The sequence below is a fragment of the Phocoena phocoena genome, chromosome 10 (genome assembly GCF_963924675.1).
Source record: "Phocoena phocoena chromosome 10, mPhoPho1.1, whole genome shotgun sequence".
In the NCBI taxonomy this organism is placed as follows: domain Eukaryota; kingdom Metazoa; phylum Chordata; class Mammalia; order Artiodactyla; family Phocoenidae; genus Phocoena; species Phocoena phocoena.
In genome coordinates, this window is record NC_089228.1 from 11,575,079 (window position 1) to 11,600,626 (window position 25,548).

General features: G+C 42.2%; 1 protein-coding gene across 4 annotated transcripts in view; it reads right to left on the minus strand.

The window, feature by feature from the left end:
• The window catches only part of ITPR1 (inositol 1,4,5-trisphosphate receptor type 1), a 296,145-nt gene that overhangs the window by 181,773 nt on the left and 88,824 nt on the right, over positions 1-25,548 (minus strand). For 2 of the 4 annotated variants that reach the window (XM_065886462.1, XM_065886458.1), the window contains exons 3-10: positions 20,739-20,854; positions 12,079-12,165; positions 9,925-10,083; positions 7,651-7,749; positions 6,430-6,513; positions 6,186-6,332; positions 2,322-2,417; positions 603-647 (exon numbers count right to left, since the gene is read on the minus strand). In XM_065886462.1, the coding sequence (XP_065742534.1) occupies positions 603-647; positions 2,322-2,417; positions 6,186-6,332; positions 6,430-6,513; positions 7,651-7,749; positions 9,925-10,083; positions 12,079-12,165; positions 20,739-20,854 (833 nt within the window). The remainder of the gene's footprint in view (positions 1-602; positions 648-2,321; positions 2,418-6,185; positions 6,333-6,429; positions 6,514-7,650; positions 7,750-9,924; positions 10,084-12,078; positions 12,166-20,738; positions 20,855-25,548) is intronic. The other 2 variants (XM_065886463.1, XM_065886459.1) reach the window with 1 other exon arrangement.

Here is a 25,548-nt window from a genome sequence, read left to right on the forward strand (position 1 = left end):
CCCCCAACCCAAGTGCCTCCCTATCAGCATTAATTGACAACATGGCTTCCAAAGAAGGATCCAGCTGGCATTAAAATTCCAAACCACACAATAAGGTCTATTTCTGACGTTGCAGAAAGGACAGATGGTTAGACAACTGAGGGTCTAATCAGCGGTCATGCCTCATGTGCTACCTCCACACTCTAAATGACAGTGTCCACCTTATACACTCATTCCTTGAAGACATCCGAGTGAGTCATAGATTCAGGTCAACAGCAATGAGACACTGGCATGTAAAAGGCTGGCTTCTACAGCAACCATCACCGTCTCCAACCTAGCAGTATTCCAAGAGATACCGTGAACTTCTGCAACTCAGAGATGGAGACCCCTTGACTAAGCGCACAGAAAGAGCATCATGACCGACAGTCTCCTGGACCAACCAAGACACAAGGGGCTATGACTGCCCTCAAGGGAAGCACAGAACAAGATCCTCTGTTAAGGCAGCGTAAGCTCTCCCCTTCCCCAGCACTCAGTGACCACAGGGGCAGTTTCTTACATGGGGTTCCAGATCACATGTCCTCACCCTACCAGACGAAGACAAGAAGGCTCTTGTCCATACTTACTGAGGGCTGAAACTCCAGGCATTCTTCCTCAAAGTCAGGGTCTACCTGATGAAAAAGAATCATTAGGAAATTAAAACATCCATTGCTTTCTCAAGGACTTGGCCCCGCTAGCAGGAGACTTCGAGGCCTGCGAATATCTTTGGACAGCTAAGAACTTCTCCCTTCCCTCTGTTCACGAAACCAGCATGCCACAATCACAACACACGTCACACGAGTACAACACACATGGAACAATCTACCAGTCACCGATAGACGGCTCTCAAATGTAGACAGAGGAACACAAAGAATCCACTAGCAAAGCAACAGTTAAAAGCCTGAAGTAAATAAAAGATCAGTATCCAGTGACTGATAATCCTGCTTATTTCTAGTTAGAAAAAAAAAAAAAAATGTCTGGCTTCCAGCAAGAACTGCATTCGCCCCAGGACATAACAGGTAATGCAACCACCATTGATCTTTGGCAAACCATGTCATCAACATTTCTCACAGCTGGTGGGCTGGGTCCATCATTTCCTATGGCTCCATTTTAAATTTCAACTTAGTCTTAATCTTCGGCTCTTCAATATTTCAAAACCATCAGTTCATACAAGTGTCAGGCATCCCAGGGGGGTTGCAACATTTAGATTCAGCCTTCCTTGGGGTCAGCTGCAGAAGCAACACTGACACCCAGGCATCACCTTGAAAATCTCTGAGCAGTCTCACCAGTGGTACCAGATGACAGGAGGTGTCCCTTGATGTACGGCTAGAATCTGGTATGAATATGCATCGTACATCTTCCAGCAGATCAGAGTAAAACTCAACATCTGTCGCACAGTAACACAGCTCCTTAATTTAATACAAAAACTAAAAGGGAAATTCCTCCCATCCTTCAGTGTTGAGTCTTGCCTTTCCTCAAAAACCCTTCACGGTCATTTAAAATACATTGCCTTGATTTTTTACATTCCTGTAAGTAAAAGACCCTGTCTATTCCACTAAAGCTCTGAGTAACCAGGCTATATAAAATTACGTAATTCTTGACGGGTTTTAACGCTTCCAGCTTTACATACCGTGTTTCACTGCGGCCCAGTCTTGGTCATTCGTGTTAGGATCAGGGTTGGTAAATAAGATGCGGTGAGAGTAGTAAACAGAGCAAAATGGAAAGATCACCCTAAAACCCTGATTAGCATTATGTTTTTTAAGATCGATTCTCTTAGCCACTGTCAAATACAGCTGACCCTTGAACGATGCGGGAGTTAACACGCGTATAATTTATAGCTAGCCCTCCAGACCTGCGGCTCCCCATCTGCAGTTCTTCTGCATTCTCGGATTCAACCAGCCACAGACCGCGTAGCACTGCAGTGTTTACTACTGAAAACTATCCACAGGTAACTGGACCCGTTCAGAGTTCAAACCCGCGTCGTTCAGAGTCAAATGTATACAGCACGGTATTATTAAATAAAGTCACCAGGATGGACATTACATTCCCACCACAGCATTATTTTCTAACTGACCTTCTCCCCACAGCTTGATCAGAATCCCTGTCAAATACTAAAATGTGTTCACGATTTTTGCCTCTTCTTGTCTATAAGCAGGGAAATGAGGTGGAAGGAAACAGAAAAGCAGAAGGAAAAGCTAGGTAACTGAGCATTACCCTCAGCCCCTAACTACTTAATGGCTATAGGTAAGTGAGGAAAGAGCAGTACATCATCCTTGAAAGAGAAAAGCTATGGGGCTGCCACTTACCTCTGCTGCTAAGTAATGCCCTGTAGCAAGATGCTTGAAACGGAAGAGGCTGTTCCAATATCCTGCTCCACCCCGACACGGGTCATGCTGGACCACCTGCAACAGGAGTGGAAGAAACGTCAATCCAAATGAGGGCGGCGCTGAATCTGAGACACCACCCAGAAGTCATAGTGCAGGAGCCGTATTTAAGCTGAAAAAAATCATTATCTTCCAACAAACGCGTAACAAGTACCATATGTATTGTTAAGCAATGTTTCTCCAAAGGAAGAAGAGTCCCGTAATTAACATGAAACGGTTGTAAGACAAAGTTCAGTGGTTTTCGGATTATTTGCCTTCATCACAAGGAAGAAGTTAAGATCCTGGACTTCATCCACAAAAGGCGAAACAAGCAGAAAAAGAAAGAATCTCATGGAAAACTGTAGCAGTTTATCCATGCACTCATGCACTATAATACATCCACACGCCTGTGCTTTGAAACTGGACACTCACAGTGCCTGGGCCAATTCAGCCTACAAATAAATGTAACCGTAGCTTCCGTTCAAGATGGAATAACTGGCACTGGGAGTTGCTGCCATAAATAGACACCTCACACAATACATGAACACGCCATAGACAACGAGAAAACTGAGTAAGATACACAAAACAACTGGGTTCAGATGTTGGATGACAGGGAGCGCACAACTGTGATCTCTGAGGACAGGGAAATAAGGTGATCTCCACGACTGCTCCGGCTTTCCGCTGGGAGGTCCCCTCTCTGGACAGTGGCATCGAGAAGAAGTATTCAAGCAGAGGAAACCAGTCTCTCTGAGGTGAGGAGATATGTCAGAACTTAAGGAGGCTGAGGTGACTGGAATTTGTCAGGGCAGAATACAGAGCTCCCCAGAAAACGATTTCCAGAAATCTGCACAGGGGCCTCCTTTAGTCTTTGGCTAAATACCAAGCTGCGTATGTGTAAGGCGAGACCCCACAAGGCCAAATAAAAAACGAGAGGGTAGTCGTAAGCTCAACAATCCAGGAGTTCACACAGGACTAGGTGTTCTGATTCTAACAAGCCAGAGGAGAGGCCGGTTGAACACCTGGGGCATTCAGTATCGATGTCAAAAGGCATCAAAAGGCATACCTTAGTAGCAGGGCTAGTCTAACCCTAAAAAATGCTACGGTACACTTGACCTAATGACGCTTTAAAACAAACCTCCAGAGGATCACAGTGATCTACAAGTAACTTTCTTTGTCTGGCAAAACAAAATTCAATACTCTTTAAAGGAAGGCAACAGATCCAGAGAGTCAACAAAGGAGCATCGCAACATTGGGCATATTGTCACAAAGCAGCGGACAGGCAAGAGTCAGGAAAACGCAGCCTGTCAGACAATATCGAATGACCCAGTATGTCCATGTGCTTGGTGGAGGCTAGAGACGTATGTAACAGTGACCGCCAAATTCTCCCCTTTTGATACATACCCACACATTTTGAGAAACTCAGTGGTTTCAAAGTAGGATAACTACACATACACACACTCACACATGCATCAAGACACATCATAATTAGGTGAACGTAAACCAGAAATAGAAAGAAAAAATTTTACAGTAGCTAGGGAAAAAAAGAGACACTATATGCAGGGAACAAAAGAGAAGAAAACCACTGAATTCACATCAGAAAGTAATGCGTGCAAGACAACAATGGATGAACGCCTTCAAGTACAAAGAGAAATAACTGTCTATGTAAAATTCTACACTCAACAAAAAGATCTTTCATGAATGAAGGCCGTATGGAGAAACGAGAACCTTTAATACACTGCAGGTGGGGACATACAATAGTGCCTTCAAGACAGTCTGGCATTTCCTCAAAAGGTTAAACAAAGTAACCATGTGACCCACAATTCCACTCCTGAGAGAACTGAAACTCCTCACAGAAACTTGTGCACGAATGTTCACAGCAGCATTATTCACAACAGCCGAAAAGCAGAAACAATCCAAATGCCCATGAATAGTAAATAAAATATGGTATATCCATACAGTGGAACATTATTTGACAATAAAAAGAAATGAAATACAGATACGCATGGCAACATGGATAAACTTTGAAAACTTTATGCTAGGTAAGAGAAGTCAGGTACAAAGGACCACATATTGTAGGATACCATTTATACGAAATGTTCAACCTGGGCAAATCTATAGAGATAGAAAGTGGACCAGTTACCAGAGGTGGGGAGGGGCAAATCTGAAGAGAAATGAGCTGGGACTGCTATGGCTCAGGGATTCTTTTGGGTCAACTAAAAACCACTGAGAACTACACACTGTACATTTCTGAATCGTGTGACATATGAATTGTATCTCAATGAGGCTGTTATTTTCAAAGACGAAAAATAAGCTGATCTTTTTAAATGAAGGTGAAATAAAGATATTCACGGACAAATATAAAGTTGTTTTCTTGTCTTCAAATGAGAGCTGAGAGAATTGGCCAGTGGCAGACCTGCACTACAGAAATGATAAGGGAGTTTTTTAGGCTGAAGGAAAATGATTCCAGATGAAAACTCAAATCTACACCAAAAAATGAAGAGCTGGAGATGATGACTATGTGGGTAAAAGACTCCTGTCCTCTCGTTTTTCCATGTTTTTAAAATGCAAGTGACTCCTTAAACAAGGCAAAAATAAAAATAAAAATGCACTATGGAGTTTATAGCATATATAGAATAAAATGCAAGAGAACATCACCACAAAGGACAGGAAGGGAGAAATAACGAAAACCCTAAATCATGACCAAAAATATAAAACACATGGTGTTGCCTTCCTTCTTTTATTTGGAAGGGACACTTAAGTTTCTAAAATCCTCAAGAAAATAAAAAAAGGAAGATGTTCAGTGTTTCCCTAGAGTATTCAGAGGGAAAATTGGCAGGGAACAGTTTTGGGGGGGAGTAAAAATTAGACAGCTGTTGCTTCTCAGACGATAAAATACAGAAGATGTTCTACAGTGGACTTCTGGGTTAAGTTAGTCCGTACTGCAAAAACTCTCCCCAAAAGGTTGACACGTTTAATTCATTTCAATCAGTTTGTGAGTGAAGAAGACATGGTACTTGCTTTTAAGGTTCTAAAGTCAGTCACGGTGACTTCCGTAAGGTTCTGACATTTCTAATACTTTTTTCGTTTATGAATTAAGTCCCAAGTCCCTACAGCCTGGATATATTGCCCTTCAGGATCTGGTCTCCTAAAACAGTTTCTGTCTTATTCCGCGTGACTATCCTCTGTTCCTCATCAAATGAGGTTACTGAGTTCTAACCCAAGGTTGCCTCACATTTCCAATTCCACATTAGTATCTTATAGGAAGTGACTTACTCCATTCATCCCTTCCTTCTGAAATATAGGTCATCCCGTCAGCACCAGCTCAGATGCTACCTCCTTCAGGAAGTCTTCCTTAATCCCTTGCCCTCCCCCTCATCTACACATCCAGAGGACAGGGAATGTGCCTCTTTGTGCTTTGGGGGAGTAGATACTTCACCATCCAGTATCTTTCCATCCTATCACCAATGTGCACTCACCTACAGATTGTGATGGGTTAGGCACTTGATTACATATTGCTGTGATAGATAACTGAGCAAGGGAAAGAAAAAAAACAGAAGGAAGAGATGATCAGATGATCCAGAGAAAGAAATTTCCAACTTCAGTTGGGAGTTGGCTTCCGAGGTAGCTATTATTTTCCTCCACAGGAACATCTGGCATCCTTCGGATATGGCGTGATGTGTTTGTTTCTCTAAGTCATCCCAAGTCATCCATTGTTTTTGGAACAAGGTGGGTTTAAGTACCTGGATGTGACTTATTCCTACAAATCCATGAATCCTTTCTCCCTGCTTGCCCCACCCCATCCCTTACCTCCACCTCCCACAGGGCTTTTGAACTAGTCGCAGACGTGGCTGACTGCCGGCCGGTAGTTCTCAGGAAGACATGCTGCTTCTTCCTGTGCTCGTCACAGGTGAGAAACTTCTCCTGCTCGGCGTGGAACAGCCTCACCACGTCACCCTAAAAGTCAACACACGGAGGAATGAAGGAAAACGCATTTAAAAAGAGAACCAAAGAGGACCCAAGTGCTGCCCAGCCTGTAACGTATCAAACTTACCCCCTTTAATATGTCATCTTTGTTGTCACTCCATTTCATGAAAAGGACTATTTTCCAGCTGGTATTGCAGTTGACGGAATTGACCTAGAAAACAAATTAGTTATTATTTCACATACCCCTCAACAACTGTGGTTTCCTGTGCCCAAATGCCTTATTTCTGCCCAAGAAGCAAGGCTGTGCTTCAGCCCTCCAAGCCTAAAGACTGACATCATGAAGATCATAGAACTTGCAGACTCAATTGGCCTGACAGAAGTCTTCGGTAATAAATGGTTCATTTGTACCAGTCAGTATGTATGCTGCAACTCCGGCTAACAGAACCAAGCTTCCTGCCCCCCTGGAATGATATCTTCTTCTTCTTCTTTTTTTTCCCCCAAGTCTCTTGTACTATAGCCAGAACGTAAAGGCCCAGTGAAAACAAGTATGTATAAAATGAGATGAGCTACAAAGGCAAAAAAAAAAAGTCCAACGTATACATCCTAAAATGTTAATGATATAGCCATTGTTTGTACACGAAATATATGCCAGGCACTGGGCTAACATTCACTAATATATTTTATCCTCAGCAACACCCTAAAAAATAGCAATAACCATCATGCCCATTTCAGAGGTAGGAAAACTGATGCCCAGGGAGACTGGTTAATGAACCTACAGTCACAAAGGTAGGGAAGGGCAGATTCAGGATTTGAATCCGTATCTGTCTGTTTCCAGAGCTTGTGTCCTCCAAACAAACATCAGGCAAACATTTATGTCACCATCAAGTTATTGCCCTTGTGTCGTCCTAAAATTGCCAATTAAGTTAAGTAGATGTACTGCCAAAAGTAAGATGTCACTCTCACAGGGCTGCCGATGGCCGGCAGTGTCCCCTTCTTATGAATTAGCAAAAGACACACTCTTTAGGGAGACCAATTAGAAAAGGGTACCCCTCTGGCCAAAAACACTTGGTAAAGGGGGCCCTTCTCTCGTTAAAGAAATTAGAAAACAATCCCCCAGGGATACAAAGCTTAGCAAACTGAGCCCTCAGGTGACATCAGCCCCCACCCAATGAACAGGCTTATATAACCTCACGCGGCAGGCCTGGCTCTCGGTTTGTTCCCCTGCAGAATGGGTACACTGCCCCGAGTCACCACTCAAGTCGCCGTGAGCACACACATGCTCTGGCCCCAGGAAGGCTTGCTCCTGCAGCATACGCCTGCCCACAAGCCATAACTTCATTTCCCTTACCTCGTTGCAGCCCGGGTTATCCACCAGCTGATGACTGCTGGCATGTAAGGGCTGGCCAGCATTCACGGGGTTCAGAACGACCTTGTCACCTATGACCACCTGGAAAGGAAAGGACCAATAGAGCATTTCACAAAACAGGTCAGGACTGCAGACTGACCAGTGGCTAGCTCTGGCAGGAGCTGTAAGAGCCTGCATAGAAGGCGGCCCAGCTTCCAGCAAGTAGAATGATACAGCACAAATGCACAATTAACTCAGCTCAATATTCTATCATTACCTAAATGGGAAAAGAATTTGGAAAAGAATGGATACTTGTATGGGTATAACTAAACCACTTTGCTATACACCTGTAACTAACACATCACTGTTAATCAACTATACTCCAATATAAAATTAAAAATTTTTAATATATAAAGAATGGAATTTCAAAAAGAATTAAAAATTAAAAAAAGATTTTAAAACCCCAAAGCCTGACCCTGACCAGGAAGGGGTGATGTTCACAAGCCTAAGGGTATATTTTTGCCCACAGCTGTCAATGATTATCCAAAGGCGATCTCCAAGTCAGTCCAGAGCAGAAAGAAAAAAATCGTATCTTCGTTTGCTTCAGTTAAGGCACTTGTACAAATAAGCTCTAACTAAATTTTAGGAGTAGAAGCAGATTATTGCCTGAAGTAAGTCTTTATCTTTGAAAGAATAAAGCTATAAGTTTGTATTTCTAAAGCAAAGGCTTTTATACTCTTTTGAAAAGTCGTATTAAGAAATACGTTTTCTATTACGACTCAGTCATACATACAGACTCATGTGGCTATAAGTGTATATGTATGTATGTGTATATACATATATGCATGTATATATAGAAAGATATAGAGATGTCTGTTTATCTAAAAAAAAAAGTCACCCCCCCCAAACAATCTTATCCCCATTATGTTTAACACAGCTTGATACTGCCTATTCTATTCCACTTTCTAAAATGAGAGTCCCAAGCTACTAAATTGATCTCTTGGCCCATGAGTCGATGAATACCTGTCCTTTGAAAGACACTATTCTACAAGTATTCAAGTCCATCTTACTTTCTCAACTAAGGCACAGCTAAACAGGTAAGCTTAAAGGACAGGAAAGCACAGGGCTTGCAAAAATGAAGTTCAGAGCAAAGCACCCTTGTCTTTTATTATGGGAGTGGAAGGAAGAAGAGTAGAAAGGATGGTTTCCTAAGATGTAAAACACACCTATTCTCAGTTTGATACATTTGGGGAACACATACAACTAAATTTTCTCCAACTCAAAATATATGCAAGTTAAATATGTCAAAAAACCCAACCCTTTAGGTGAAACCTAAGCTTTACTGGGCTTATTCTTCTATACTCAGTTGACGATCACTATGCAGTGTACACCCGCTGCGAGGGGGCTGCTCAGGTACTAGATGCTTCACGTATACCGTACAGACTTTAATATGCACACAAACATATAAAGTGAAACATATTTAAACCACCCAAAGCTTGTATACTTAAATATTAAAAAATGGGAAAACCCAGTTTCAGGTGAAGGCAAGTTAAGCTTTTTGACAAGATTTCACACTATTTAAATACATATTTCTTTTTGGTAGAAAACAACTATTTCAGAATCTTAACGAGGTTGGAAATACAGCTGATAGTATTTAAACATAGTCACTGTTAAGTATATGCCCACATAATGACTTACTAAGGTAGCTAATAAGTATCAGAACTGTTCTAAGTCACCTGGAAAGGATTTCTGGGGCTTTATAACTTAATGACCCCTCAGGAGAGGAGCCAGCTTGGGACCAACCACAGTCATTGAAATGGAAGAGCCTGCAGAGTTATCAACAAAGAGCAGCTGAGGATAATCCTAAAATCCACTCTCCTTCCCTGATCTATCTACTTCCTTTCCATCCTTCTGTCCTAACTTTATTTCCGCAATAGACAAGCATTTCTTTTCCACTACTGATCTAGAAGGACAGGGACACTCCCCAGGACACTCATACATGATAGCTGCTTTTGTGGTAAAGTTACTCAAGTAATGGGCTGCTCATATGATTTTTTTCAGAAGCCCAGTAGGAAAAAAACAGAGCTACTGTATTTAGGTCACATTGCTCTCCAAACTTCCCTGTTTCCCAAACACTGGTTTCCATAGCGACTTCCTTCTCCTCATACGGGATAAGCCTCTGGCTCCAACTTTAAATTTCTCTTAGTTGACTCTAGTGTACAGTTATGGTTGGAGGCCTGGCACGGAGCACGCCCTGGGCTGGGCATGTGCACTTACACTGTCTCCGATGGATCGCAGCTTGTAGAATGGCTGAATGTAAAACCAGGACCCTTCGTTGCCAGCCTCGTCCAACGTTACTCTCATGGCATTCTTCTCCAGCAGAGCTGGAAGCCTCTTATTCACTGTTAGGTATTTATTACTTTTCAAATGCAAGAGCTGAAAACCACCAAGAGAATAAGGTGAGTGTCAGCACGTCTCCGAATCTCTACATTTCTCTCTCAGTCATATAAGATATGTATCAAACACTCCTCCCACCACTGAGCCACCTGTGAAGTCAGAGAACCACAGAAGTGGTTAAGGCAGGGAATGATTAGAAAAGAAGGAAGACCAAAGGGAGCAGAAGGAGAAGGAAGAGGAGAAGACGTTTCTTTCCCCCAACACAGCCCTGGACAAGGTAGGTGTCGCTCAGGTCAAGTGCACCATCAGCTAGGAACATCACCCTGCCATTGGTTAGCGGCAAGGGGTCTAACCCCAGGTAAAGGGACTAAAGAACTGCAGTCTGAATATGCCCTGACATGAAGGTGGAGCTAAGGAAGGGCACTTTTGAACAAGAGAGACAGTTCAATTTAATAAGTGACCCCATTAGGGGACTGTCAATTCACTTGGAAAAAACATGGCTGCTGTGGATTTCCACCTTGAATTTCTAAGCACTCTGTTCTTAATTCTTGTGTAACGGTTACATGAAGGGGCTGGAAAGATGGAAGATCTAGATGCGAAACGTCTCATAGTAAGTCTAGACCAGGAAGAGCTGACCAAGGCTTCCCAACTCAACAGGCTGTAAGAGAAGATGGAGGGGAATATGAAAGACCGTCCAATCCCTGGAGAAATGATAAAACTAGCATGGGACACCACCTCCAACTGCCAGTATCTCCCTTTTCAGGTTAACGGATACAGTTTCTAGAACACTCCTAGGAGGCCCACAAATCTTCTTGTCTGATCTGTAAGTCCCTGACATCCCCTGGCCATGATACATAAGGCAATGCCTTCCCAAGCTTCCGTGGTACTCTGATGAGTAGTACCTCTGATCTTCCATGCACCTCTCCAAGGGCTGGACTTAGCTGGCTTATAACCTGGCATTACCTACAGGTGATCCTCAAGATCTAGGCTGGGAAAATAAGAAATATTAGGTAATAAGTATTCACAGCATACTCTGTGACAGGTACCTCTCAATCATCCTAGGCCGTACATACCATTATTATTCCCATTCTGCTACTGAGCCAGCTGAAGCATGGCAAGAATTCTTGCCCAATATCTAACAGGAAAAAAAGTGGGAAGGAACTCCTTTGTCATTTGTAAAGTTAATATTAGTATTAGTAAAGAGAGACAAATTAGGAGTTTGGGATTAACGTATACACACTATTCTATATATAAAATAGATGAACAACAAGGACCTACGGTATAGCACAGGGAACTATATTCAATATCTTGTAATAACCTATAATGCAAAAAATCTGGAAAAGAATAGATATATGCACATATGTATAACTAAACCACTTTGCTATATACCTGAAACTAACACAACATTGTAAGTTAACTATACTTCAATTTTTAAAAATGGTTAAAAAAAAGCCACATTTGGCACTGGACTTCTTCACACAGTTTTCTGCAAGGATAGACCTAGGTGGATTTTTTTTTTTTTTTTTTTTTAGCAAAACCTGTTGTAGCTGTTTCTTAAATTGTGTTTTATCCTGTCAAATTTGAAGGTACCAGATATAAACAAGTAAACCTCACAACCCTCACAACATGAGACCTATCATCAAATATTCTACCTGAAGGTACAGAATTGCTCTTCTTACTTCTGGCGACCAGCTCTTGAACCAATTTTTACCAAATATGAAGAACTTTCAAGCAATGCAAGTTAGGCAAAAGCGCAACAGCCAGGCTCCTCTTCAGACAGGGAGCCTCCCATCTAAAAAATGTGGACAGATTTTAAATTAACAGTACAGGGGAGAGAAGTGGACCCTTGCACTGAGAGAGAACCAACTAAAAGCCCAAGAGTCCAGCCCACATCACAAGAAATGCTAGACCTTTTGCAATAAACTGGCTGTGTCCACAGAGTCCTATCTGTCCAAACCGGGTTTCGTGTGCTTGTTTTTCGATTCACTCTTTGTAAAGCTTCAGCTCCACGACAGAACAGCGGCTTTGACCCACCTGGATCACATTGCCATACTGGATCACGGTCCCCAGCAACTTCCTGTTTTCTGTCTCATTCTGCTTCTTTTCCAAGTCTGCGGCATGCTGTACATAGAGGAGGAAGATTGGTCACAAAGAGGAAACAATGGGTTAAAGATTTCTCTGCCGCAGGGCAAAAGCAATATAGCCAGTTCATACAAGAACCACAAAAATAAGCAAATACCTAAGTACACTCTGAGGCTAAGTGCAATGAGTAAGGGGTTCAAGAAACCAACCCACTATGCCTTGTTTGCTGGCCTTCTTGGCTTTTCAAACATGTATTCAATTTTTAAGGAATTCATGGACATCTGGTTAGGGTGAGATTAAGTCACAAGCTTATGTATTTTTAAAGAAAATAGGGTAGGGTTGGAAGGGAATTTGCATAGCCCTTTTATGATTTGTACAGGTCTTCTTAATAGCTTTGGAGTAAAATAAAACAGGATTTAAATACTGGTTTTGTGACCTGGAATGTGTTAGTTAACATCTTTGCAAGCCTCAGTTTCCTCTTTTGTAAAATGAAAATAAAAATAGTACCTTCACCTCACAGGAATCACACAGCACGGTATCTCATCATCGTGGCATTCATGGAGTGTTAGTTATTATTGTTACATACCAATTATAATTTATTTAATTTTCACAGTAGTTCCCTGAGGAGAAGATCATTATCTCAATTTAATAAAGAAGAAACAGACTCAGAGAGATGAAAAAGTTTGGTCGACACTGCATAGCTAGTTGAGTGGGTACAAAAGGAGCACTGTTTTCTCTATTACTGTGTATATTTGAAATTTTGCTTAATAATGTCATTTTTTTTAAATTACACATCTATTAATTAAGTAAGAGACAATCCTCAAACCCACATCTGGGTTAACTCCAGATTTACACATTCACAAACGAGGCTGGAGATATTACTAGCACAGCTCTGGCGGGCCAGGGAACACGGTAAATCCAAATAGAGGGTTCCCATAACAGTTTGCCAAGGCCACCAACCCGCACAGTCATTTTTCCTTCGTTCACCTGTGTAGCTCTGCAAGTCTGTTAGCATATTATAACCACACTCAAGGGGAACTAGTTTCATCCTAGGCAATTAAACTGCCGTTCCAATCTCTGATTCCCAAACCCAGACTAAGTAAAACAAAAGAAAAATAATGGAAGAAATACGGCATCTAATCTGATGGGTGACAGAAGCATGATGATGACCAATGATGTACTTCAGAATCGCTTCCAATGTTCTCTTCGTAGAGTCTCCCCTTGCCTTGAGGCAAGATGCTACCAGATGCCAGTGGGTTAATGGGCTTCTTTCCCAGGGAACACGTCCGCATTTCCACACAACCCTTCTGGACTTGGTCATGGTTCCACCACAGACCAGCTTTATCATCTTGGCCAGGTTGTTTAATCTCACCAAGCCTCACTCAGCATTCTCATCCACAAAATGAGGACAATACAAGCCTTTTTTCTCCTTAATCATAGAGATTACAGAAAATGCATACCAGACACAAAACAGGCATTCAATAAATTTTAACCATTGTTATACACAAGTTTCTGTAACTAAGAAACGTTCTAATGAAAATTTCAAAAGGTGAACTAAGGTGGGTGGGTGAAGAATCTTTCAGTTTCCTTCAAATTCAGCATTCGCTCCACCTTTACCTGGAGTATAGGTATTTTTAGGAAGGAACATCTTTTGAGAAAAATAAGCTGCAGGAAGCAATCCTAGACTAAAAAGAAACCACATTTATAGGAGGGTAAGGATTTGCCTAAGTTTGTGTGGCTGACTGCAAGTTTGTAGCATGTGTCTCAACCCTTTAAAACAATGGTCTATTCAGAGGCTTCCCTCTTTCTCTTTTGGAATTAGTTACCAGTCTGCTATTCTCAGTTACAAAAAGGTAATATCCACTGGGTTCAAGACACATCCAGAAATAATACCAGCGCAGACACCATGGCAATCCTTGGCATCCAAACCGCCCTAGGCATGGCTCTCCCCAACTCTCTCTTCCCCTCCATAAACACCTTCCCATTCCCCTCCTCCCACCTCCGTTCTCCCTATTTTCATGCCTGAGCTGTACCCTATCCAAAGAGCTCTACAGTACCCACAGGTTCTCCAGGTAGTTTAAAAAAAAAAATACACTGGACTGCATCCACTTGGAAGGCAGGTTTATACTCTGCAGAGAGCCACTTATTCTTTCTGCTAAGTAGTTCTCAGCTAATAAGGACAGGAAAGTTGAGAAAGCAAAAAAAGGTCAAAGGTGGGGGGAATCAAGGAATTCAGTAAGATAAAACATTTTCCAACAAGCAAATACAAATTTTCTCTGCTCGAGACACCACACCAAAAGGATTCACCTTGAGAAAATTATAAAGTAGTGTTTCTTGAACTTAAATGATATAAGGGCTCCTGTTTAAGAGGGAAAATTCTCATGGGTATTCCTGTTACTCTCAAGAATTTCCAGTGGCTTCAATCTAAGAAATATTCATTTAAAATATTAAGTTCCTACCTACGCTCAGACTAAGTACACAAGTGGTAATCCAGTGGTCACTGGCATATCTAAAAGGAAATGTCAGATTAGTCACCAAGGAGACACATATTTCATAGTTAAGACTAAACACCAGCAGCTCTAAAGATTAAAGGTCATTCGTGTACAAACATACAAAAGATAAAATTAGAACAGAAAATACACAACTGGAGAATAAATATCTAAGAATATCAAATATCACATCTAAAAACTCCATTAAAAGGTTTAATGATGACCAAGCCTACATATAACTACTAAACAAACATTCCACGCATTACGCTTACGGACCATTCTAAGAATTCACTTTTCCTATACGCACTCTTTGTTTAAGGAGAAAACTCTCCCGCTCACTTCACCTTTTACTAAGTGTACAAATACTATATATATGTTCATTTGAGTTCACAAATCAGTCTTTAGATAACTCCTCCACAAAACCAAATTTGTTCCCTTCCCCCAGTTTTACTGATATAACTGACATATAATTGGGCTTTCAGGAAAAAAAGAATTCATCATGATTTTTAGTTCAAAAGGCTGATAAAAAAGGAAGTAAAACTAACACATTTTAAATCAACTATACTCCAATAAAAATTAATTTAAAAAATAAAATTAAAAAAAAGGAAGGACAGTACAGACAATACCTGGGCCCACTGATCAAGGCTACTTTCACCCTTGAAAAAATTAAATCTGGTCTATTAAATCCCTCAAGTATATTCTAAAGAGGAGCCCACACTGTAAGACAGTGAATTTGGGGCTTCCCTGGTGGCACAGTGGTTGAGTCCGCCTGCCGATGCAGGGGACACGGGTTCGTGCTCCGGTCCAGGAAGATCCCACATGCCGCGGAGCGGCTGGGCCCGTGAGCCATGGCCGCTGAACCTGCGCGTCCGGAGCCTGTGCTCCGCAACGGGAGAGGCCACAACAGTGAGAGGCCCGTGTACCGCAAAAAAAAAAGACACTGAATTTGTATAACCTTTCTGAAGAATAATCCAGCAATATCTACCAAAAAGTTGTTAACACGCGTAACTTTGATTTAGCAATCCCATTTCTAGGAGTTTCTCTAAGATAATCTGGCATGTGCACAAGGCCATAACCATCATTTATTTTTGGGGCGAATGGCAAAAACTGTCAGAATCCTAAATACCTCCTCCCCCCATAGCGACTGGCTGTCTAAAATAACAGTACTGCTAGATCATGGAGTAATCAAGTAGCCATTAAAAATACAGAGCTACCTATTTATCCATGACACATTAAGTGGGGAAAAAAGCAGGTGAAAGAAAGAGAAGCGAAGGACTTCCCTGGCGGCCCCACGCTTCCAGTGCAAGGGGCATGGGTTCAATCCCTGGCCAGGGAACTAAGATCTCACATGCCGCGTGGCACCGCCAAAAAAAAAAAAAAAAAAAAAAAAAGGAAGAAAGTGAGATGGCATGCCCCCTTTAATACTTTAAAATATAGAGATAAAGGAATAAAATAGGGGATGGGAGACTGGGGCACACACCAAGATTATCTTTGAGGATTAAGGTTTAGAGATCATTCTTTTTTTTCCTTTTCTTACTCATGTATACTTTGGAGCTCACTTCTTCCTACAATACTCACTTCAGAAACACCTTCATCGTACCTCTGTGGCAAGAAGCCTAGACTTTTAAAAAGCCATCTTAAATGTGTTATCTTTTCAATATTTAAAAACCCCAATAATTTAAGTACCTGTTGCTCTTTTCCCTTACACAATGGGCTGCGGACAGTTCTGAATTTCTAAGGGAGAAATTACGCTCTATGCTATGGTCTCTACCACCATGAATCACCACAGACATTACGATGCTCCCTAAGCAACATCAAGGTCAACCCCATCACAGTCACCTGTTATTTTATTTCAGAAATGGAGAAACCATTATTAAATTACTACAGAGACGTCACTGGAACAGTGGGGAACCTTATTTAAGGTCAACAAGCTCTGAAGTATCTAACATAAATATTAAGTCTTCTGAAAACAAGCAAGGCAGGACCCAGGCTTCAGATGACAATGAAGACTCCTCACTCCTCTGGTTCCTCCTAGCTTGTAGAAGCTACGGCTTAAGGTAATGGACCATTTCTCAGAACCAAAACAATGTAGGTGCTGTTTCAAGGTAACAGGTAAAAATGCTGTCAGGAAACGGTAGTCGAGGGCTGTAGAACAAATTATGTGATTTGCAGACTGGGGGAACCTCATTCTGCCAAGAGTCTTGGGAAATCACGACCAGGGGAGTTAGAATCCAGTTATTCTCTCAGAAGGAACAGACACACATAGCAACCAGCCACTAGATGTCACTGTCCTTCAGGGAGTTGGTGACATGTTGCTTATCCTAGTCAAAAGGAAGTCAACTGGTCTAGACCACTAATTCCTTAAATGGCATTAATTTAAAATAATCTGACCTTTGATTGGGGTGCTCCACAGTAGCTGACAAAAATAAAAATGAAAACCCACTGGAGACTGGCCGTCCGCCCCCAAAGGCAAGTGGCTGCCCAAAATACAACATTTTAATGACGGCACTAGAACATGTGGATGACTTTCAGACACAAGAGGGGGGAAAAAAGGTCCAGCCAAGCAGGAAAGCAGGAACTGCACAAAGTTAACAGCCAAGACCTGCAAGTCATGTCAGTGATCCTGAATCAGGAGACAGTGCTGGTTTCCTTTTAAAATTTATTTAAAACAGAAACAGCATGAAAGAGAGAATTTATTGTTTATTTTAGTAAGGAGTTCAAAGTTCTTGGTCACCTTTAGGATCGCCTTTTTCAACTCTGTGGCTTTTTCATGGTTCATTTGTGGGAAGGGGCGGGAAAAGGAACTGCTGATGAAACAACACACGTATCACAGGCTGAGAATAGTTGGCCAGAGGACGCCATCCTGCTGAGCCATTCCTGTACTGGTGTTGAGTGTTATGTTTTAAACTTTGAGGGAAGTAGCTGCCAACATTTTTTAAAAATTGAGAGATGACACATCAAAGCACGGATTTTAGCTTCTCTTGAAGAAGCAGAAGATGTGGTGGCAGTTCCTGGCCCATCTTCCCACGCAGCAATGGCAGGGGAGCGGAGCTGCCCCCCAGACCCGCACACAGGCACACGCCCCTTAGCAGCCCAGCCCTCCAAGGCCTCTTGGTTCCAACTGGCTTCCTGCTTGGCCATGAGGAATCTGAATTTACAACTACAGCTGTAAAGAGCCTAGGAGAAGAAAGGGTTTGAGACGGACTAAGAATACCTCAGTGGACAGAATCAATTTCGTCCGAGAAAAGGGGCCGCAGGACTGCTAAGGCCACACTCTTTCCACCAAGATGACCCCACAGGCCTACGTGCTAAATGGCTCTCCCAAGAGACGTGCAGAATTGAGCAACCTTTCCTACCCATTTAACTCGATTCCCATGCTCCCAGTACAGACTTCGGGGGCGTCCTGGATCCTCACAATGATTGGGGAAGGAGGGGATCGCTACTCATACTTCACGGACAAGAGCCAGGGATGCTGGATGCCCTGAAATGTATAGCACAGTCCTGTGCAAGGAAGAAGCATCGTTCCTCCCACACAATTTGGTATTCCAGTGGACAGTCACATGGCTTAAAAAGCTGCAATTTCTGAGCCAAACCCCTAACTCCACTTAACACATGAACACAAAGCATGGATCTGCACGGTTCAATTAATAATATTATTAACATCTTTTCCAAAACTGAGAGTGTTATTTAATAAAGAGAAGCGTGTACCTTGCATTCTTAGTAACATTACCAAGAGCAGCTGACCATTTTGGAACACCACATTATGGAAAACATGCTTTTTGGGTCACCAGTACTATAGACCTACATCGGCCGCAGTCTTCAGCTGCCTCATTCACAGGGTCTATACAAATAGGTAAAAGCATTTATTTCCTTATGTCCTCTAGAGTGACTGTGCAATTATAAAATTGATTACTTTCCCTTTATTTTGCCTTTATAATTCAGTTTCAAAACTTTGGTATCTTGGGAGATTATATTATTTACAGATTTTATTTCCTATTTATATTTATAGTTACATAATATTTGCTATCCAGAGGGAGCAATGGGTCTGCTGAGGTTGAGAATATCTGCCCTAAAACCATTAAAATAATGATGCAATCCCAGAAGCCTTCAAAGCAATCTCTTTGCTTCTGTTGTTTTCTTTTCCTCTCCTACCCTCTTACTCCCACAGATGCCTCACTCTGAGGCTTACCTGTCACCTCCTCTTCCTCCAGAAAGCCCTCCCTGACTACCATATCACCCATCCTTATACTCAAAAGCGGATTTGACTGCCCCTTCTAGGTGCTCCGACAGCCTCAGTGGTTTGCCCTATAATAGAACTTGCTACAGTCATGTCACTACCTCTTTACTCTTAATTAGCTATTAAGCTCCCAGAGGGTTATGATGCTGTCACAGTTTTATCACCATCACCTAGCACAGTGCTCACTCATTCATTCAAGAACTATTTCTTGAGCACCTACTATGTGCCAGACACTATTACAATGCACTGGGGATACAGCGGTGAACAAGACAGGCACTGCTCCTCATCTTGCGGTGTCGTCACTCTACTGAGTGACAGATGCTAATTAAGGGAACTTTTAAATATAACTGCAGACTTTGATCAGTGCAGAGAAAGATATAAACAGGGTGCTATGACGGAGGAAAGCACGCAACACATGGCTTAGATAAGGAGATGGGGAGAGACCTCAGTGTGATGACTTAAACTGAGAGATGAAGGAGGCAGAGGTCTTAGCTTAGGCAAAGTCAGGAGAAGACTGTTCTCAACAGGACAAATTGCAAGCGCTAAGGTCGTGAGACTGTTAGGAGCCTGTGGTGCTCAAAAAAATAAAACGAAAGGACACAGAGCAAGTCTAGCTGGTTCAGATGGCTCAGAGGGAAAGCAGCATCCAGCAGGCACAAAGTCTGCATTTCATTTTAAGGGCCATGAGTGCCTGTGTGTCTTCACACTGGAGGATCAGCTCATGGAGGTTAGGAACCTGGTCTTCTCATCATGCCTGGAGCCCCTCACCCCTGTCTGATACAGTATGTGCTGAATAAAGGAGTCCCTTCCATGGGCCCTACCTTACCCAGTGCAGCTGGCTGTGACTTTGTCATTTATTAGTCACAAAGAGAGCAAGCGTGAGCCCCATGTGCTCACAGATACCCCACATCCTCGGCTGTCATCACTGAGTCTCAAGAAAGAGCTCTTTTTTAAAATTAAGTTAGTAACTATTTGAGCGCCTACCATATGTTGTAGGCAAGAGGGATACAGCAACGAGCAAACCTGACACAAATTTCTGCCTTTGAGTAGTTTACATTCTAGTGGGGGTAGAGAGCTGATAAGTAAATTAGAAAGATCATGATAAGTGATGTGGAGAAAAATAAAGCAGAACAGGGGGATGGGGAACGGTCTGCAATTTCAGTACCACCCTGGATATATGTCATGTCTGTCTTCTCCACATCTCAAAGAAATTCCACACAGATTAGCCTCACAGAAGAATTATATCATCTCGACACTAGAAGAATTATAGCATCGTTTGACAGATGGAAAAACAGGCTCAGAGAGGCTCAAAAATTTGCTTATGGTCCCAGAGCACACCAGCAGTAGAATGAGCATCTCTTTTATATGCCAAGTAATAGACAAGATAAATACAATGATAAAAGCTAAAATTTTCTGAGCACTTATCACAAGCCAGGCATTGTTCACGTGCTTTTTATGTTTCATGTAATCCTCACAACAACCTCTTGATGTGTATATTATTACCATTCCCATTTTACAGATGAGGTAACAGAGGCACAAAATGGCTAAGTAACTCACCCAAGATGTCCAGTTAGTGAGTGGTGAAGCTAGCATTCTAATCTAGGCAGTTGGCTTCCTGACCCTGTGCTCATAACCAGTACCGTACCTAAAGCCATCCCAGAAAGGGCATGGCTGAGAAAAACGAAACTCTCAAGACATCTCAGGATGACTACGACCCACCTTTCCTTAGGGTCAGCTCCCTTTTAGCCCTTTATCAAAGACTGTATGAAAGCTGGTGTCCAGAGCTAGAGGACTGCAAAACTCATCTTCCCCGACCCATTCGACTCAGACACAACCCACATGGCCGCTCATGAGACCTCGCCATGGAGCTCCATCCCAATACGTACGTGTAGTTTGTTGAGTAGTACTGCGTCTGTCGTGCTGTTGGCTCCTGGCTTAGCAGCTTTCCAGAACTGCTTCTGGGCGGAGTAGCGATTCATGGGACATAGTTTAAAGAGGCAATCTAGAAGTGAAACAAACAAGTAAAAACTGTTACTGAGGAAGTATATACACTCAACCTATGAAAAAAACTTTCCCCTTTTATTTCTATAACGCATGAAAGTGTAAATGGTAAGTTACAGGGCCCTTTTACAAACCTCTCCTTTGACCTTTAATTCTCACCACCATTACGTGAGGTTAGAAATGAGGAAAACGAAACTTCTAGAAAGTTAAGTCAAATGTCCATTGTCACACAGCCACTTAGGGGCAGAGCTGGGACTCAGAGTCCAAATTCAGAGCTCTCAATGCTGCCCCAGAGTTATCGCCTTTCCTTTATGATGGACAAATTTAAGGGCAGTAGTCTCAGTGTATGCAACAGTACACAGAAACATTTCTGGACATAAATCCAACTCACTCCAATTCGACTACATTCAAAAAAAACAACAGAAGCTTATTTGGAGGCACCTCCTCAGGCAATGGCCTCTCGAGTGTTGTTCACCAGATGATTCTCTGGGGAGCAGGAAGAAAATAAATGAACTTGCAGAGACATTCTGTGTCTTCTCCCTCTCTCTCAGTGCATGGTGATGTGCTTCTGTTTAGGAATGCCTGGGGTCATGACTTTTTACATTGTTTTATGTAGTAGAACTAACTCACAAGATGGACTAGTGGCTTCAAAAGATGTCTGCAATGAAATCAAAACACCAAAGAGAGGAGTAATGCAAACCCCACAAAAAAGAAAAAGGAAAAATAATGATGATCTAACCAGATGTGAAAAAAAAGTCACCCAGATATTAAAAACTCTTTTAAAAAACACTTAAAATGTTGTCTCTAATGATGAATGTTGCCCTTCAAGCACCCATGTGCCTTAAGATATTCACGATAATATGCTAATCATGATTAAGAGGACACATTATTGCTTAACCTTAATCTTTTTCATCAACATATATTTTCCTGCTTGCTTTTATAAGGTATACAATCTATTAGTACAGTGACACATGTATATAACTTTTAAACACACACACACACACACACACACACACACGTAGAGTTTACGGGTATTTTTGTCAAATTTTTTTGATAGGGATATGCCATGGAAGAAGTTTACAAATAACCACTCTAAAAAACTAACACTAGAATTGATACTCACTCTCTGAAAATTCTACCTTTTGACATACAGGATTTTCAAATGGTATTTGTAGAGTAAAATTAATAAATTTGGAATGAACACCCAGATTTGGAAAAACTGCACCCTGAAAGTAGATCAGAGCAAGCTTTTATAAAAAACTTAATCTACTAACTGTACACTTATTCTTATCTGTTCACTGAGACATTCCCTGAAAGGACACTGAACAGCTAAATACTGTTTTTGTCTTAGCCACGTAACTATCTCAAAGTAAAAAAATATTCATTTACTGTCAAGGACACAGATACTAAGTCTTTCCTCTAATTCAGTTGGAATCAATGAACTTTTACTAAGTACAATGCACACAAATACTTGACACTGTTCAGAAAATAATTTTTAATCAATTAACTGCAGAAATAAAAGGTACTTTCCCATTTCTATAACCTCCTTCTTCACTAAATATTTCTACCTAGTCACAAGCAGCTACCAGACAAATATAAGATCACTGATATCCATCTTTATCAAGAATATAATCCATCTACTGAAAGTAATTGTTAGTGCACATGAAAGACGCTATCCAGGTCTGGAGAGAACAAAGGACATGGCAGGAAACTGGTTTAAAAGATAAAAGTTTCACCTCTAATGAAACTCACAGGTCATTGTTATTTACTGTATCAGTGGCAACTTCATGACGTCACTGAAAGACAGTTTTTCTACTGCTTTGATATATGTGAACTCTCCATTCACCCTGAGAACAATCACACACAACCATGAGACTACCAGCCAGTGTTAAATGTCCTATCTTTGACACAAGACAGAAGGTGCCATTCGCGCAGGACCAGGGTGACTTCCTCGATAATCACAAGACCTAATACCAAAAAACCATTCAAAACACTTAAGTCACTGGTATTAATATCTGATACACAACTTTTTATGGATTAAATGAGGTTAATAATTTCAATTTTCATCAATCAGAAGACATTGAGAAAAACTATTATTTTTCCCTCCAGCACAATTCATATGATGATGACTAACCGGTATGCATTACCATCCCACCCCATCCCACCCATAATTTGACTTAAGTTGATTTAAGGATCGGGCTGGATCTATAACGCCAAGAGATCAACAAGCAATGGAAGGTACCATTTTACAACTGTTGATGGTATTGTCAGTGGGTATAACCCACTTAACAAACCAATGGACTACAAACAGGCTCAAATTTCAGATAGCTTTCCATTGACCTAAGATGAGAGTGTGAATTGAAGCACTGTCAATCCAACCAAAGCCCTGCTGTTAACTTCCACAACAACTATTTCTCTTGGGCAAAACAGCATTGTACTGGATTAAGCATTTTTACAACCAACTGTCTATGTAAATATGAGATGCTAACGTACTAGTAACAGAACCAAATTAGCCTTGCTGATTTTGTCCTGTCTTCCCAGTTGCTTAGCAACTGATTCAAAGTGAAAATTAGATTAAGCAATTCAAATATGATGTTAAAGTAACCTTCTGAAATTTTGCACTTCCGCGGCTCTACATTGCCCTTTGCTATTTGGACGGCACAGCAGGACAAAGTTAAAGTTCTGCTGGATCCCAATCCTGTGCTAAGTATAGAAATGCACAAATATAGGGAATCTGGTGGAAGAATTGTACCTATTTGGGGGAAGTATGTATGTGTGTATATATATGTGCATGTACACACACACACTGTGCTTTGATTTTGCCCCAAAGAAATGCCACAAAGATCTCTTAGGTGACAAGTGATTTTTCAAGGCTTTTAAAAAAATAAACTAAACTAAGCTTTCAAAAAATTACTTTGGAATATTCCTAAGCTTTAGCAGATGCCACACTGGGCTAGCAAAGGAGAAGTGAGCGGAACGGAGGGGCTGGGTTAAGTGTTAAAGGGCACGTGGGCTGAAAACAGGCCATAGCTGATCTTCCATGGTTTAAAGAGCATTCCAGGGACTTCCCTGGTGGCGCAGCGGTTAAGAATCCGCCTGCCAATGCAGGGGACATGGGTTCGAGTCCTGGTCCGGGAAGATCCCACATGCCGCGGAGCAACTAAGCCCGTGCACCATAACTACTGAGCCTGCGAGCCACAACTACTGAGGCTGTGAGCCACAACTACTGAAGCCCGCGAGCCTAGAGCCTGCACACCGCAACAAAGAGGAGCCCCCACTCGCTGCAACCAGAGAAAGCCCACATGCAGCAACGAAGACCCAATGCAGCCGAAAATAAAATAAATAAATAAATTTATAAAAGTAAATAAATAAAGAGCATTCCAGAACCTGGTTGAAGGGAGAACACTCAACTGCTTAGCAGCTGCATTAACCATGACCTTAGGACTTGTGGTGCTTGGTTAGGAAAATACAGGAGGGGATTATCTGGTGGCACAGTGCTTAAGAATCCGCCTGCCAATGCAGGGGACATGGGCTCGTGCCCTGGTCCGGGAAGATCCCACATGCCGTGGAACAACTGAGCCCGTGCACCACAGCTACTGAGCCTGCGCTCTAGAGCCCGCGAGCCACAACTACTGAACCCACGTGCCACAACTACCGAAGCCCGCATGCCTAGAGCCCATGCTCCGCAACAATAGAAGCCATCGCAATGAGAAGCCCGCACACCGCAACGAAGAGTGGCCCCTGCTCGCCACACCGAGAGAAAGCCCACGTGCAGCAACAAAGACCCAACACAGCCAAAGACAAATTAATTAATTTTTTTAAAAAAAGAAAAAACAGGAGGAAGAGGAGGCACAGATGTGCTTGGAGCCACCCTGATGGGGTCCCCAGCGGGGTGAGAAAGCAAGAAACCGATGGAGCCACACATCAGGGACTCAGTGAGAGAATAAAGTCTGCCAGAAGAACGGCCGAAACCCCCCATCTCCTTGCTGTCCTCCACATCCTTAGAACTTTGAACTCTAGAAAGTAAAGTGCCTGATGGCAGGGACTCGTGTCGGTTCTGTACACTCCGGTAACCCAGGGGCTAGGAGTAATGTAGCGGCACAAAGATGGCTGTTGTATTAAGGATTTAAACATGCTGAAATCCCTAGGTCTCCAGAAGCGACATCAGGTTTGTCCTAAGTCACTTCCAGCTTTGAGCTCCCAGCAGTCTATTCATGAATCCAATGACTACTTATTAAAGTGCCTACTATGTGCTGGGCACAGTACAGGTGGCTGAGATTGTAACAGTGAACCCAATGCACAAGTTTCTTAGTATAACCCTAGTGACAGCGAAAAACTAGTCAAATATACAACTCGAAGTACACAGCAAGTTAAAGGACTATGGAGACGAGAATTATCTATCGGCCCAATACGGCTGGTGTGGAGGAGTAGCACTTTATACGGGGTCATCAGCGAAAGGCATGCCCACGGCTTCTGAGCAGAGAGCTGTAGGGTGAGAAGGAGCCCGGCTTTGATAACAACGTAGAGGCAACGCCTTCCAGGCAGAGGGAACAGCAAGTACGAAGGCTTCGAGTTGGAAGGAAATCTTCAGGAGGTTAAAAATGAGCACAGAAGGGCTGGAGGGAAGCGGACGAAGGGAGAGTTGCAGGAGACGTGTCTGGAGAAGCGAGCAGGGGGCCACATCACGCAGGGTTG